This window comes from Pleurodeles waltl, chromosome 1_2 (assembly GCF_031143425.1).
Source record: "Pleurodeles waltl isolate 20211129_DDA chromosome 1_2, aPleWal1.hap1.20221129, whole genome shotgun sequence".
Classification (NCBI taxonomy): Eukaryota; Metazoa; Chordata; class Amphibia; order Caudata; family Salamandridae; genus Pleurodeles; species Pleurodeles waltl.
The window spans coordinates 1,277,436,072-1,277,449,971 of record NC_090437.1 but is presented as its reverse complement, the minus strand read 5'-3'; the positions used below and the strand labels follow the sequence as shown (position 1 = coordinate 1,277,449,971).

At 46.0% G+C, this 13,900-nt stretch overlaps 1 protein-coding gene across 1 annotated transcript in view; it reads left to right on the top strand.

Annotated features, from left to right (window-relative positions):
• The window catches only part of DDRGK1 (DDRGK domain containing 1), a 124,577-nt gene extending 111,638 nt beyond the window's left edge, over positions 1-12,939 (top strand). Inside the window, exons 7-9 of the mRNA XM_069204951.1 lie at positions 9,198-9,254; positions 11,086-11,134; positions 12,566-12,939. Of these exons, the coding sequence (XP_069061052.1) occupies positions 9,198-9,254; positions 11,086-11,134; positions 12,566-12,738 (279 nt within the window). The 3' untranslated portion in view covers positions 12,739-12,939. The remainder of the gene's footprint in view (positions 1-9,197; positions 9,255-11,085; positions 11,135-12,565) is intronic.
• Positions 12,940-13,900: the final 961 nt, after the last annotated feature.

Here is a 13,900-nt window from a genome sequence, read left to right as displayed (position 1 = left end):
AGCCCAAAGAGGACACTACATCAAAACTACCGTTTTTTGAAGAAACATGGTCATGTGACCATATAATTAGCCCCTACAGGGCATAACCACATGAAAACAGAATGACAGACACTGAGTAGTGGGAGGGGTTATTATTTTGGGGTTCCCACAAACCTAGTGTGCAGACCTGTACAGCAAGAGTGTGTTATGCTGAATGTTTTGGTGGTGGTCCCATTGTCCTAGGACCATTACAGGCTGAGTTATAGGCAAAAATGTTTTTTAAAAGAGTGCTTGCTAAGCATTATGGGGCGAGCTTCCAGAGTGCAGTGAATATTGTAGTATCCACTCTCTTGTGCCAGGAGAGTTGCTTTGATGATTTCTGTGTTTTGGTGGGAGTGCAGTGAAGGGATTTCTACACAGGGAACAATTTTTCCCCAGGGAGTTAAAAATACAAAAATATGCATTTGCATAAGGGATACAATTCCCCATCTGTAGAAATCTGCGTGTACCTGTTCCCTGAATGCCTGAGCTGGTTTTGGGAATGCTAAGAGTGAATGATGTAATAGAATACTGGTGTGTGGTGAGGAGTGGAAATAGGAGAGAGGGAAAGTTGGAGGAAAGATGAAGGGCCTTTCTGCTCTCGCTATAACCTAAAAGCCTATTGTCAAATAAACAATTTCTTCCCACCAGATTGTTGTATGAACATTCTGCCCTCTAACTTCAATACGTTTGGTAAAAAGTTGTTAAGGACCTCTGCGAAAATGCAGCAAGACTCCATTGTTAGTTGGGAGCCATTTGTGGTGGGGAGGAGGCCTGTTGTTAGAAGAAAGATGTCCCTATGGCCATGGAGGACTAGTCTGGGGCCACCCATCCTCCAATCCAATGCAAGTGGTGTCAGCTCAGGCTAGTTCTGCTAGATTCCTGAAGTCCTATCACTGTTCCCCAGATAATTTCTTTGATCCTTTCCCTCTGATCATTTTCTCTTGCACGCGCTATCTTTTTTCTGTTATTTTAACAACCTGGAAGTCTCTCTTAGATCTCTATTAGGTCATTTTCTTTCATGTATGTGATTTTGATGTTTCTATTTTATATGCATTTGATACTCATTTCTTTTCTCTATTTCACTTATTTGTTTCTTCTCATTCTCTTATATATGTCCCCGAAAACTCTTTCATTCTGTCTCCGATATATATTTGAGACCTCTCTTCCATCACTGTTTCTCTTTTTATCACATATTTGTGTATTAGTAGTCTCTCTTCCATTCCTGTTTTTCTCCTCTCATCTCGGTATCTGAGGTGCTTCATCTTTCTTTTCTTTCAGTCATACACGTGTCTTTGAAGTCTCTTTTTTACCTCCAAGTCTCTTATTTCTCATCTACCTTGCACCAGTATCTCTGTATTGTTCACTCTGTTACTTTATTTACGTGTTTTCTTTAAATGTTCATTATTGCTTATTACCAGGTTTGTGAATGGGAAGGGTGGGTATGAAGATGGGAAAGGCAGGGTAGCCCTCCCAGCCACAGCAGGTATGCAGATATCATCATGCCTACACTGAGAATGCTGGCTGTCGGTGGAGGCACCAGTTGTAACAACAGATCGTGGGAATACATTTGTGGTCAGAATGTAAATAAATGGACATTCTTTCTCTACCAGCGAACACCTCCGTACTAGTACACAGTCTTTTAAAGGAAAACACGCACCAGGAACATATAACATAACATAATGAACAAGTTACTTACCTTCTGTAACGCCTTATTTGGTAGATGCAGATTCTAGTTTCAGATTCCTTACCTTAGAATTTCCCCCAGGCGTCCGTCGGGATCCGGAGATTTTTCTCGAAAAGTATCCTTGCGCACTGTTAGGTGGAGTTGGTCGGCTCCATGTCCATCATCGGCGTTGTGCACATTGTCAGACCTATATAGGCGACAACCCCCGTGCACTGACACCAGTTTTCTTTCACAACTTTCCATGCCAGAAAAACATAGCCGTGAAGGACACTGACCATTGGTGCATCAAAACTAGGGTCCTGAAAGAAAAGTTCCTGTCACTAGAAATCAGTTCGCAGAGCTGGGAGGATCAGTGGGTTTGCAAGGAATTTTTAGGTAGAATATATCTCTACCAGATAAGGCGTTAGGGAAGGTAAGTGACTGCAATCTGATAGAGACTTCTAGTTTCAGATGCCTTATCTTAAAATAGATACCCAAGCAATACCATCCCTGGAGGTGGGTCTGCAAACCAAGATCCCACCAGAAAGTCCTGCAGGACCAAATGGGCAAACTACCGTCCCTTCGGACCTGAATGTCCAGGCAGTAGTGTTTAGTGAACATGTGCAGTGAAGCCCACGATGCTTGACAGATGTCCAGAACTGGAACTCTGCATGCTAACGCAGTGGTTGGAGCTGTCGCCCTAGTAGCTCAAACTCTGCGGGGGTTGCTTTTTAGCCAATGCGTAGCACATTTTAATGCAGAGAACAACCAATCTTTCCGCCCTGCCCAACCATTTTTTGCACCCACATACCCAACAAAGAGTTGATCATCCACTTGGAACTATTGGTACGATGAAGATAGAACGCCAACACTCTTATTAGGTCCAGGCGGTGGATTCTCTCCTCTTCATTAGAAGGATGAGAGGGTGCATAAAAAGTAGGCAAGGTGATAGATTGGTCTACCTGAAAGGGCGTGACTACTTTTGGTAAAAAGGAAGCCCTGGGCGAAGCACCACTTCATCAGGATAGATGGAAAAGTAGGGCGGCATAGATGACAATGCCTGCAGCTCTCTCACCCTATGGGCAGATGTAATGGGCACAAGGAAGGCCGTTTGTAATGTGAGAGACCTGAGAGGACAGTTATGGAGCTCCTCAAAGGAAGCGCACATTAAGAAGTTTAGAACCAAATTCAAATTCCATTGGAGCATTGTTAGAAATTAGGTCTCTGGTTAGCAGTCAGTTTGCACTCTGCCCAAGCAGGGATCCTCAATCTAGTCAGGGTGAGGGAGTTACACTCCTCAGACAACCCCTGCTGACTCCCTTGGTAGCTTGGCACAAGCAGTCAGGCTTATCTCAGAGGCAATGTGTAAAGTATTTGTACCAACACACACAGTAACACAGTGAAAACACCACAAAACGACTCCACACTAGTGTAGAAAAATAGGCAATATTTATCTAAAGCAAAGAAGACTAAACTGACAAAAATCCAACATACAGAAGCACAGATATGAATTTTAATTTAAAAAGAGTCTTAATCCATAGTATTCAATGGATGTGTTGTTTTTACACAAAGTACCTGGCATGCGTCAAAATAAATCTGCATGGGCGAGCATGCATCGGGAAAAGTAAGCGATGTGTCGGGTCCTGACTCACAAGTGAGGCCATGCGTCGATTCTTCACCAGTCGGGTAGGCAATGCATTGTTTCCCTCTCCCGCAGAAGAGCGATGTGTTGATTTCCGGGCATCCTCGGGTCCGTGCAGGTTCACTGGGGTTTTGATGCCCATCAATGACGCGTGCGAAATCCTGACACACAATGGTGAAGAGCCGCGCTGCGTGGGTGATGTGTCAATTTCGGCAGCTGCAAGCGGGTGTTGCAGCGATTTTCCAGCAGCGAGGCAGGTGCTGCGTCGATTTTTGTCCCGCTCGGCTCCGGTGCATGGAGTTCAGCTGTGGTTCCACCAATTTCTCCTTTCAAGGGCCCAGGGACTGAATAGGGCACCACTTGGCAGGGTAGGAGTCTCAGCAAGCGAGTCCAGCTGCTGGCAGAATAAGTCTTTGATGGTCCTGAGCCTTTAAAACAGGAGACAAGCTCAGTCCAAGCCCTTGGAGACACTCCTCTAGCAGGAAAACACAGCAAAGTCCAGTCTCTCTAAGCTAGAAGCAACAACTGCAGGCCAACCCAGCAAAGCACACTCACAGGCAAATGGGCAGTAGTCCTCCCCCAGCTCTTCAGCTCTTCTCCTTGGCAGAGGTTCCTCTTGACCCAGAAGTAATCTAAATCTCTGGGGTTTTGGGTCCACTACTTATTCTCATTTCTGCCTTTGAAGTAGGCAAACTTCAAAGGAAAGTTTCTGTTGTTCACAAGATCCTGCCTTGCCCAGTCCTGCCTCCAGACACACACTTGGGGGGTTGGAGACTGCATTGTGTGAGGACAGGCACAGCCCTTTCAGGTGTAAGTGTCAGCTCTTCCCTCCCCACTCTAGCCAAGGAGACTCATCAGGATATGCAGGGCACTCCTCAGATCCCTTTGTGTCACTCTCTACAGGAAATTCACATACAACTCAACTGTCAGTCTGACCCAGACGTGAATTCCACAGACCAGGCAGAGGCACAGAATGGTTAAGCAAGAAAATGCCCACTTTCTAAAAGTGGCATTTTCAAACTGACAACCTGAAAACCAACTGTACCAAAATAAGTATTTTTAAATTGTGAGTTCAGAGACTCCAAACTCGATGTCACCATCTGCTCCCAATGGGACACTGCACTTAAAAGATACTTAAAGGCAGTATTTCACTATCAGGATATATAATACACACCAGTACATGTCCTATCTTTTAAATACACTGCACCCTGCCCATGGGGCTACCTAGGGCCTACCTTAGGGATGCCTTACATGTAGTAAAAGGAAAGGTGTGGGCCAGGCGAGTGGGTACAATTGCCAGGTCGAATTGGCAGTGCAAGACTGCACACACAGACACTGACGGAGACATGTTTACAGGGCTACTCATGGGGGTTGGCACAACCAGTGCTGCAGGCCTACTAGTAGCATTAGGTGTACAGGCCGTGGGCACCTCTAGTGCATTCTACTAGGGACTAACTAGTAAATCAAATATGCCAATCATGGAAAAGCCAATTGGAGTGACAATTTACACAGAAAGCACTTTAGCACTGGTCAACAGTGGTAAAGTGCCCAGAGTTCTAAAACTAGCAAAAACGAAGTCCAGCACACAGTCAAAAATGCGGGAAGCAGAGGCAAAGAGACAGGGGAAACCACGCCATGGATGCCAGGTCTAACAGGCATGAATGGTGAAGGAGGAAACATATGGGTTAGACCCTCAAGGAACCTCCTAAATATAGGGGACTTAAAAAAAGAGGGTTGACCAGGCAATCTCAGAAACGCAGAGATAGCAAACAAATAACCTTTGAGGGAGCCCAAAGCAGAGCCCTGCTGGGCCAAAGAAAGTATTAACAGGAGGAACTCTGAAAGAGGGCAGAGAGGGGGTCAAGAGACTTGTCTGTATACCATGTCACAAACTTCTTCCAACAACAGGCGTATACCCTTTTGGTGGAGGGACGCCTGGCTGCCAAGATTTCAGACTTTGGGTGGAAGGTCAGAAGTTGTCAATTGCCACCGCTCAAACACCACACAAGAAGGCAGAGGCTAGACAGGTTCTCGTGGAGAACCCTCCCCTGCTGCTGCGACAGAGGATCCTCCCGAAGGGGCAGTCTGATCGGAGGATCGATGGCCATGCTCAGTAGCTTGGGATACCAGAATCTTCGTGCCCAGTCCAGAGCCACAGGATTACATGGGCCCAGTCATTCTTGATCTTCTTGAGAACTCTGGGCAGAAGTGGTATGGGCAGAAAAGTGTACAGGAAGCCTGAGCTCCACTCGAGATGAAAGGCGTCACTGAGCGAGTGCCGCCTTCGAAACTCCAACACGCAAAATTGCTGACATTGCACGTTCTCTGTGGAAGTGAACAGATCTAACCAAGGCTCTCCCCACTGCTGAAAGAAACCCTGTGCCACCTTTGGATTGAGAGGCCATTCATGATCGACCAGACATTGTCGTCTGAGTTTGTCCGCTCTGGCTTTCAGAGAGCCTGCAGGGTGTTGAACCACCAGGTAAATTACCTAATGTTCCAGCCACGTCCAGAGGTGCAGAGCCTCCTGACAAAGGGTCCATGCTCCCACCCGACCTGCTTGTTGCTGTACTACATGGCAGTGGTGTTGTCTGTGAACACCTTCCCTTTGAGAGAGGGAAAGAATGCTTTCAGTGCCAGTCTGATCGCCTTGAGCTCCAAATGGTTGATGTGAGCCCACACTCCACCGGAAACCAGATGCCTTTGAACTCCGCATCTCCCATGTGGCCGCCCCATCCCAGGAGCAACACAACTGTCCCTACTGTGAGATCTGGTTGGGAAAGGGAGAGGGGTCTGCCTCTGACCCAGTTGTGGCTCAAAAGCCACCACTGCACATCTTGGGCAGTTCCCTCCGACATCCGGACCATGTCAGAGAGATTCCCCTGACGCTGCTCCCACTGGGACTCCAGATCCCACTGCAGAGCCCGCATATGCCATCTGGCATATGTCACCAACTGGATGCTGGAGGTCCAGCAGCCTCAGAGTCATTCTCACCAAAATCCAGGATAGAGGCTGAAACATCGCTATTATAGCCTGAATATCCTGGACTCACCGCTCGGGAGGATAAGCCATAAACTGCATCATGTTCCGAACAGCACCTCTGAAAGGGAGCATCTGAGAGGGAGTCAGGTGTGACTTCGGCACTTTTATAGTGAACCTCAGCGAATGCAGGAGGTCCGCCGTAGTCTGGAGGTGGGAGAACCTGCCTTCAACAGCCAATCATTGAGATAAAGAAAGACTGAAATCCCTAACCTGGGCAGGTGAGCTATGACCACTGCCATCACTTTTGTGAACGCCCGAGGGGCGCTGGTAAGGCCAAAGGGGAGCACTGTGAACTGAAAATGCTTGTGGCCTACCATGAGTTGCAAGTCTGTGGGCCGGCAGGTAGGGAATATGGAAATAGGCTTCCTGCAAGTCTAACGCTGCCATCCCGGTTCCTGAGTCCAGGGCAGATAGAACCTGAGCCAGAGTGAGCATTCTGAACTTCTCCTTCTTGAGTAATAGATTGAGGGACTGAAGGTCTGGGATAGGGTGGAGGCCCTTGTCCTTTTTGGGCACCAGAAAGTAGCAGGAATAACAACCACAAACTACTTATGGCTCCCTTTGTCAAGAGCGCCATAACCTCCTTGTAGAGAATTGCCAGGTAATCCTCTGTCATATGATTGTAGGATGGTGGCATGGATGGAGGGGCAGTATCGAAGAGGAGGTAGTAACCCCTTTGGACTATTTGCAAAACCCACCTGTCTGACGTGATGGACTGCGGGGCTGTTGATGGTGAACCTGCCTCCAACCGGTCCCTGGTGGGGGAGCATCAGACTAGGAAGGCTTGGAGGCTACTGCAGGGGAGAAGGCAGTGGACTGGCTAGACTGCTGGCTCCCTGATCCATGAGGATGTTGGTTTCCACATCCCTGGCCACTCAGAGGCTGGGCAGCATGGTGGCTGGAGGGGAACGGACGTGGTAGGGCGCCCCTTCCGTAGCCACGAATGGGGCGAAAAGCAGACTGAGGGGAGTGAGGGGCAGCTGTGAGGCCCAAGGACCTGTCCATAGTCCGGGGCTCCTCAAAGCGCTAGAGTGCCGAGTCTGCTGTGTCTCCGAAGAAACAGGTGCCATCAAAGGGTATGTCCATAAGGGTGGATTGGACATCCCGCGAAAAGCCAGACATCCTCAACCAAGCGTGACGCTTTAAGGCCGCCATTGCTGCAACCAATCTGCCTAGTGAGTCGGTCGTATCCAGCCCACATTGGATTGTGAACTTAGTTGCATCTTTCCTGTAAGCACCAGCTTGCAGAAAATGGCCTGGGCCTCCTCCTGGAATTGTGCCAATACTTGCACAACTGTGTACCATAAGATATTTGTGTAAAGGCCCAAAAGGCATGCTGTGTTCACAGACTGTAATGCTAGGCTGGAGGAACAAAAAATCTTCATCCCCAGTTGATCCAGCCTCTTGGATTCCATATCCAGGAGTGCGAAAGGGAATGCACCCCGTCACGTGGAGGCTTGGATAACCAAGCTGTCAGGAGTCGGGTGTTGCATTAGGAACACTGGGTCATTTGAAGCCGGTCGGTGGTGGCAGGTAATAGTCCTCTTCACAGGCGTCCGTGTGCTGTGTTTGTACTGGGTCCTCAGCAGGACATCAGTGAGGGCTTCATTAAAAGCCAAAAGGAGTTCAGAAGTGGAAGTCCCAGGCTGAAGCACCTCTGTCAAGAGGTTAGTCCTGACTGTCAATGAAGGCAGCTTGAGGCCCACAACTTTGGCCGCTCTCCACGCCACCTCCGCTTCCTCCTCCATAGCTACGGTAGGGGGAGAAAGCATTCCAGTGACAGGGGAAGTGTCCAGACCACTAGCCTCACCCAGGTCTGTCCGCCAGTCCATGGGTCTTCAAGCTGGTATTCCTAAGGGTCTAGTGACCCCTCCAAATACTTACTGTACCCCAACCCTAGAGAATAAGGGTCAGAATCCAACCTCAGGAGCAAAGTCCCTGTTGAAGTTGGAATCGGCATTGCGCTTCAGCTTCATGTTGGAAATGGATAGGGTTGATGCCGACCCTGGGCACAAGTGGTGTCAAGAGCGTCGTTGTTGGAACCATCATTGGGGAAGGTCAAATTGGTGCCACTGATGCCAGTTTGGATCCAGATGTGGATCCATTAGTGCCCACCGAGGCCGAAGCTGCCGGTGTGGAACATGAGGGGGCCCTGCCCACTCCATGGTGCCCAAAGGCGCTGCATTGGAGTCCGACTGCCCAAATATGAATTGCATGGTTTCATAGAACTCGTGGAGTTGGGCAGGGACTCCCAAGTCCCGCAGACTCTGGGAGACGAAGAGTTGGCTCAGACGCAGGCTCCAAGGACGGAGGCCTGGAACGATGACACTCATTGTCCCCCATCGTTTTGGCCGACCGATGGGGTGAAGTTGAAGAACGCTTGTTCTTCTTCGACTTCTTCTTGTGCCTCGACAATCAGAAAGTGACTGTGGGGTACCTGTTCTTCAGATCTGCACTTGGCTGATGCGGAAAGAAAACAACTTATTTTAGCACACTGGAGTGGCACCAATTTAGGTCCTGCAACATCATATCTGGCGCGCACGTGCCAACGACGGACACAAAGCTGACCGACACCATCTAACGACATGCAGGGGTACAGCCTGAGAAAAATCTCTAGATCCAGGCTGATGCCTGGGGGAAATTCTAAAGTAAGGAGTCTGCAATTAGAAGTCTCTATCAGACATACACTATAGTGGCACTTTTAGACCTATGAAATACAGGCACTAAAGAAATTCAGATATTTATATTTCCAAGCTATGTGTCGCATTTGCAAAACTGACATTTTATGGTTGGACAGGTATTCATTTGTTTATTTCTATTTATTTTTAGAACACAAAGGTGGTGCTTCTGGAGGACCTGGGTTCACATTTTGGCTTAAGGGCACAGGTAAACATGTAAAGTCTAGGCCGAAGAAAAACCCTGTGTGTTGCAGTTTTCTATTTATTTGCTGATTTGTCTTAATTGACTCTGATTTGCTTTCAGTCACCTTCTTCCTGGCCTTCTGAAGAATTTTACGAGACTGCACCTTGCTCCTCCTTCTTCGCTCTTTTATTGTGTCTCCCGACCTTTGTTTTGGCCCCATGATTTCACCTTTCATTTTATGTTCACATACTGACAGATTTAGCTCTGCCATTAAAAATTTAATTTCCGTACAATTCCCCTTGCCTTATTCAAACTACATGTTATTTATTTTTCTTTTCTTTCACTCAAGTTTATTTTGTATTCCCTCATTTCTTTTGTGATCACACTTATCCTAGTTACTCCTTTCCTTGTTAAAGATCTAATTTCATGTAAGAACTCTTGTTGTAATTGGTGTGCTTGTGGTAGTCCATATGCATTACTTGCTGGAGGTGAGATTTCTGACTAGTGCTGTCAGTAGGTTAATATGGCCCATTTGTGTGTAGTGCCCATGGAGTGGTGTGAGCGTAGACAAAAACATGGGTGAGGTGTTGGGTCAGTGTATTGGCCAAATTATATGTCACGGATTAGGTGTCTTTTGAAGCTTCAGATCTTTTGGAAATTTTGGAGAATGGTGCTTTATGAAGGTTATGAGAAAAGCGTCCCAAATATGTGGGCACAGACAGAGAAAGTTTGAATGATGGTCTCTTCTTTTTTGACAAAGGGATTTCCAAGCTTAGTTCTTCTTTGCTGCAAAGTGCTCTAGTGCCACCTGAGAATATACTTTTTCTTCCAGGTATTTTGAGGTTTCATGGTGGAGGGCATTGTATTTAAAAAAAAGACTTTGTCAAAATGCGCCCGGTATAGTCTGGGAGCCAGCATGACTGTGTCAAAACTCAAGTAATGTGTTTAGACCATTGTTTATCTGAGGTGGGCTTTGCAGCTGTATAATGGACTGCCTTCAGGGGATATTACACTTTTGGTAGATTGTTGACAGGTGGTTGATACAAGAGGCAAAATCTTTGTTCATTTTTGTTAAATGAATTTAAATTGATGCTATCAGTTTTATGGTTGATTTAATTTCCCGTGGATGAGTTGAGTTGTTATTTTGATACTGAATATCATTCGCATATATGTAGGTTTAGATGCTGAACTTAGCTAACATACCTCCCAGTGATTCTATGTTAACTATATGCATATGTTTTGCAGCTGAAGCCAGAAGAATATTCCCTAAGTTGGTTGTTTTCATGAAGAGCTTGGATGGTTGAGTTGCTATGTAGCTGTTGATAGACTTCGCCAGGAATAAAGCAGCCAGTTAGAGGACAGAAGTTAATGAGATCTGTGTCTTTTGCTGAGTTTTCCCCCCAGAGTTTAAGAGTAAGATTATTTCAGTTACACATGTAGCACATTGGGTTTATAGAGCCAGTTGTACTTTGAAGAGTTCAGGCTACAGAGGATGTGGTGTTACTTTGGGAAATTGTCTAGCGCACTAGACTTCATCTAACAGGACGGGTCTCGAAAGGAACTTAAAAATGGTGGAAAAATATCTCTTCTTAGCGCATGATGGTTTCAACGAGGTCAGACGCCTCTAGTTTGAAGTTGCTTTAGGAACTCAATAAATTAATTAGGAAAAAAAGTATTTTTGTCTTCTTACTGTTTACAATAGGGGTGGTGGGTGTGTTATAGAGCGAGTGCTGCACGAGAAAGCGAGTGTGCATTGTGAACGTATACTATATGGTTTGTTCGTACATGCTTTTGAGTATCCAGAATTCATTATTAAGTTACAACATAATCAATTTTATTCTTCTTGATTCATCAGGACGCTATTAACAGGATACAGGACCTGCTCGCTGATGGTACATTAACAGGTATAAACTGAAATATATTTTATTAGCCTTATGCATCTTTCGTTGGATTGGCTAGAAGAAAAAGTAAAACGTACCCATGTTAAGTATAGCGAAAAACCATTAGCATGGAAAACCAGAGGGATATCTGCAATCTGACATTGACAGGCCAGGGATCCAACCAAGGTGATTAAGACTGGTGACATGATCAGTAGGATTATGAAAGATTAAAAAGCATCCATAGTCAACAGAAAGGTGTGCAGTACATATGTCTTGGTTTGGTTACTGCTGCATCCCGCACACAATCCTTACACCTTAATATTCACAGACGATAACCAGACAGTATTACAAATACTGTGAAGTTAGAAAGGGCAGGATGTAGTATTTGAGGTTCTTTGTGAGGGTACCACATCTTGTGTTCTAGATATTAAGTGAAGGGTTGTTGAGAGGAAAATGGGAAGATTTGAGCGATTTAATCCTGGTGGTAGTAACTGTGTTTGTGAGTAAAGAAATCTAGGTGAAAGCGGCCACGTTAAGTGTCGAGGATGCCATGTAGGATGGAAGAGGCCTGGACACTTCTGGAATCAAGCAAGCATGTGTGGAAAGAGCGGTTTATGGACTGAGAGCCACTAGGGATAACAGAGGATGGTGGGAAGAGTGGAACAGCCATGATAAATTGGAAATAACATGAATGACATCGAAAAATAAAACAAAAGTTGTATTGTAGAGAAGTGGTTGTTTGGTTTAGCATCTGAAATAGACTACTGCCCAAATTTTAGACCAGGTGTGTCCCACAAGAATGGAGTATGAGAGGACAAGACGAAATGCCACGGTTCTTCAGTCTTGGGGAGGGAACAGTTTTGCCAGCGGTGCAATCTTGTCTGACTTGGTGGTTTTGAGTTTCTCATTTTGACTAAGAATCTCAAGCAGGGCAGGAGGGTGTTTCAGTTGATTTAATAATGTTGACCTGGTCTAAGGTGGTTCATTTTGGTATGGGAAGTGGCAAGGGCTGACAGCACCAGGCAGCAGACTCATGGGTTGGGGGTCACAGGCATAAGGTGTAGTCACTGGTTATGACCAGCGACACGGGGTCAGTTTTGTGAGGTAGGACGGATAGGATGGAGACAAGGGTTTTGAATTATGGAGGGGGTTGAAGGTATGAGATATGACCCATAGGTGCTTGAGTATGAATCATGGCGTTGGAGACATGAGGAGTGCTTTGATGAAGGGCGGTGTCTAAGGCTGTCAGGTGGCTGTTTGGTCCACAGGGGGTCTTACCCTGCAGGCAAGTGGCATCACCGGTGGAAATACAGCCACTAGAATCGAAGAGACAGTCCAACGAGATGTTAGCGAGATTTTAAATTGTACAAAAGCATAGTGGGAGCTTGTCATGCATACCAGGAGGATGCTTTTTTAATTGTTACTTGTTTAGCTCACTGACCTATGTCTTCTCAGGTGTCATTGATGACAGGGGAAAGTTCATCTACATCACACCCGAGGAGCTGACCGCAGTGGCTCAGTTCATCCGACAGAGAGGCAGAGTCTCCATCACTGAGCTGGCCCAAGCAAGCAACAGCCTAATCAACCTCAAGCCGGATACCCGAGTGGAGACACAGCCGGTGGCATGAATATGGTCCAGCTCACTCAAGCGCATAGAGGACACATCCATAAACCACAGTATGCCTTTATTAACAGGCTGGAATGAGACAAAGGTGACCTTTAGGTTTCAGTCTGTGTATCATTGAAGCATTCCCTTCAAAAGCATTTCTTTCTGCTCTACATATGTAAATAGGATTGGAAGGAAACATAATAAATTGGTTGAACCCAAATGTGTAGAACTGCCCAATTTCCTTTAACTATAAAAAGTTACTTGGGTTACCTGGATTTTACCATGTCCCTGTCAGCAGGGTGTTGTAGCCTGCTATTTGGCAGCCAATCAACATTGTGTATTTCATAGCAATGAATGCATATGAACCATATAAAAGACCATAATATAAATAGATCTAGAGTTATGCAATCTAGAAGAAGGGGAATGGAGTTCTATGGAACAAGGGGACCAAAGTTTTAGTGCTGTGACTTCTGCCATAAATAAATATTATGCTCATTACAAGAGGAGCGGGTGAGAGAATAGCCCAGGGTAGGTAACCCCAGAATAACAGGTATATGGCTATTGGAGTATGTAGATTGCTTAGAACCTTGTGATTAAAGTATTTTCTGTTTTACAAAGACACATACTAGGATGGCAATTCCCTTTATTGGGTCAGTTATTTTAGAGTAGAAAGTGGTCCTCTGGACCACTGCTTGTTGCCATTCCTAGATAGGGCTTGTGTTTCACTGCACACAAAAAGGGCCCCTTGTGAAGGGTTCAGTCTAGTCTGTACTCAGACAAAAATGAGTTTTCAGGGCATCGCCCACAGAGTAATTGGTGTAGTACAGAATAGATGGTATTGCGCAAACATACCAATTAATGAAGAGCGAGGCAGTAATATGCATAAAGGAAGTGCTAAGATGCAGGGTCATCCCAGAAAGTATCTCATCCATCTCCAGTGACTCTGGTGGGTGGTACTCTGGTCTTGAAGTGATGCATAGAGTAGTACTGTGTGGGCCGTGTATTTTAGTTGTTCGCAAACCTGTTTTACGGTCTGCTGAGCAGGTTTACACTGTTGATTTTCCAAAAATTAAAAAAACACTTTTGAGCAAGCTCAAATCCATGCAATTCTTCCACATCTCGCAAAACACTAACGCAGCTTGTATTTGCAAGTTCAAAACTGCCCCACGTTGCAAAAATGG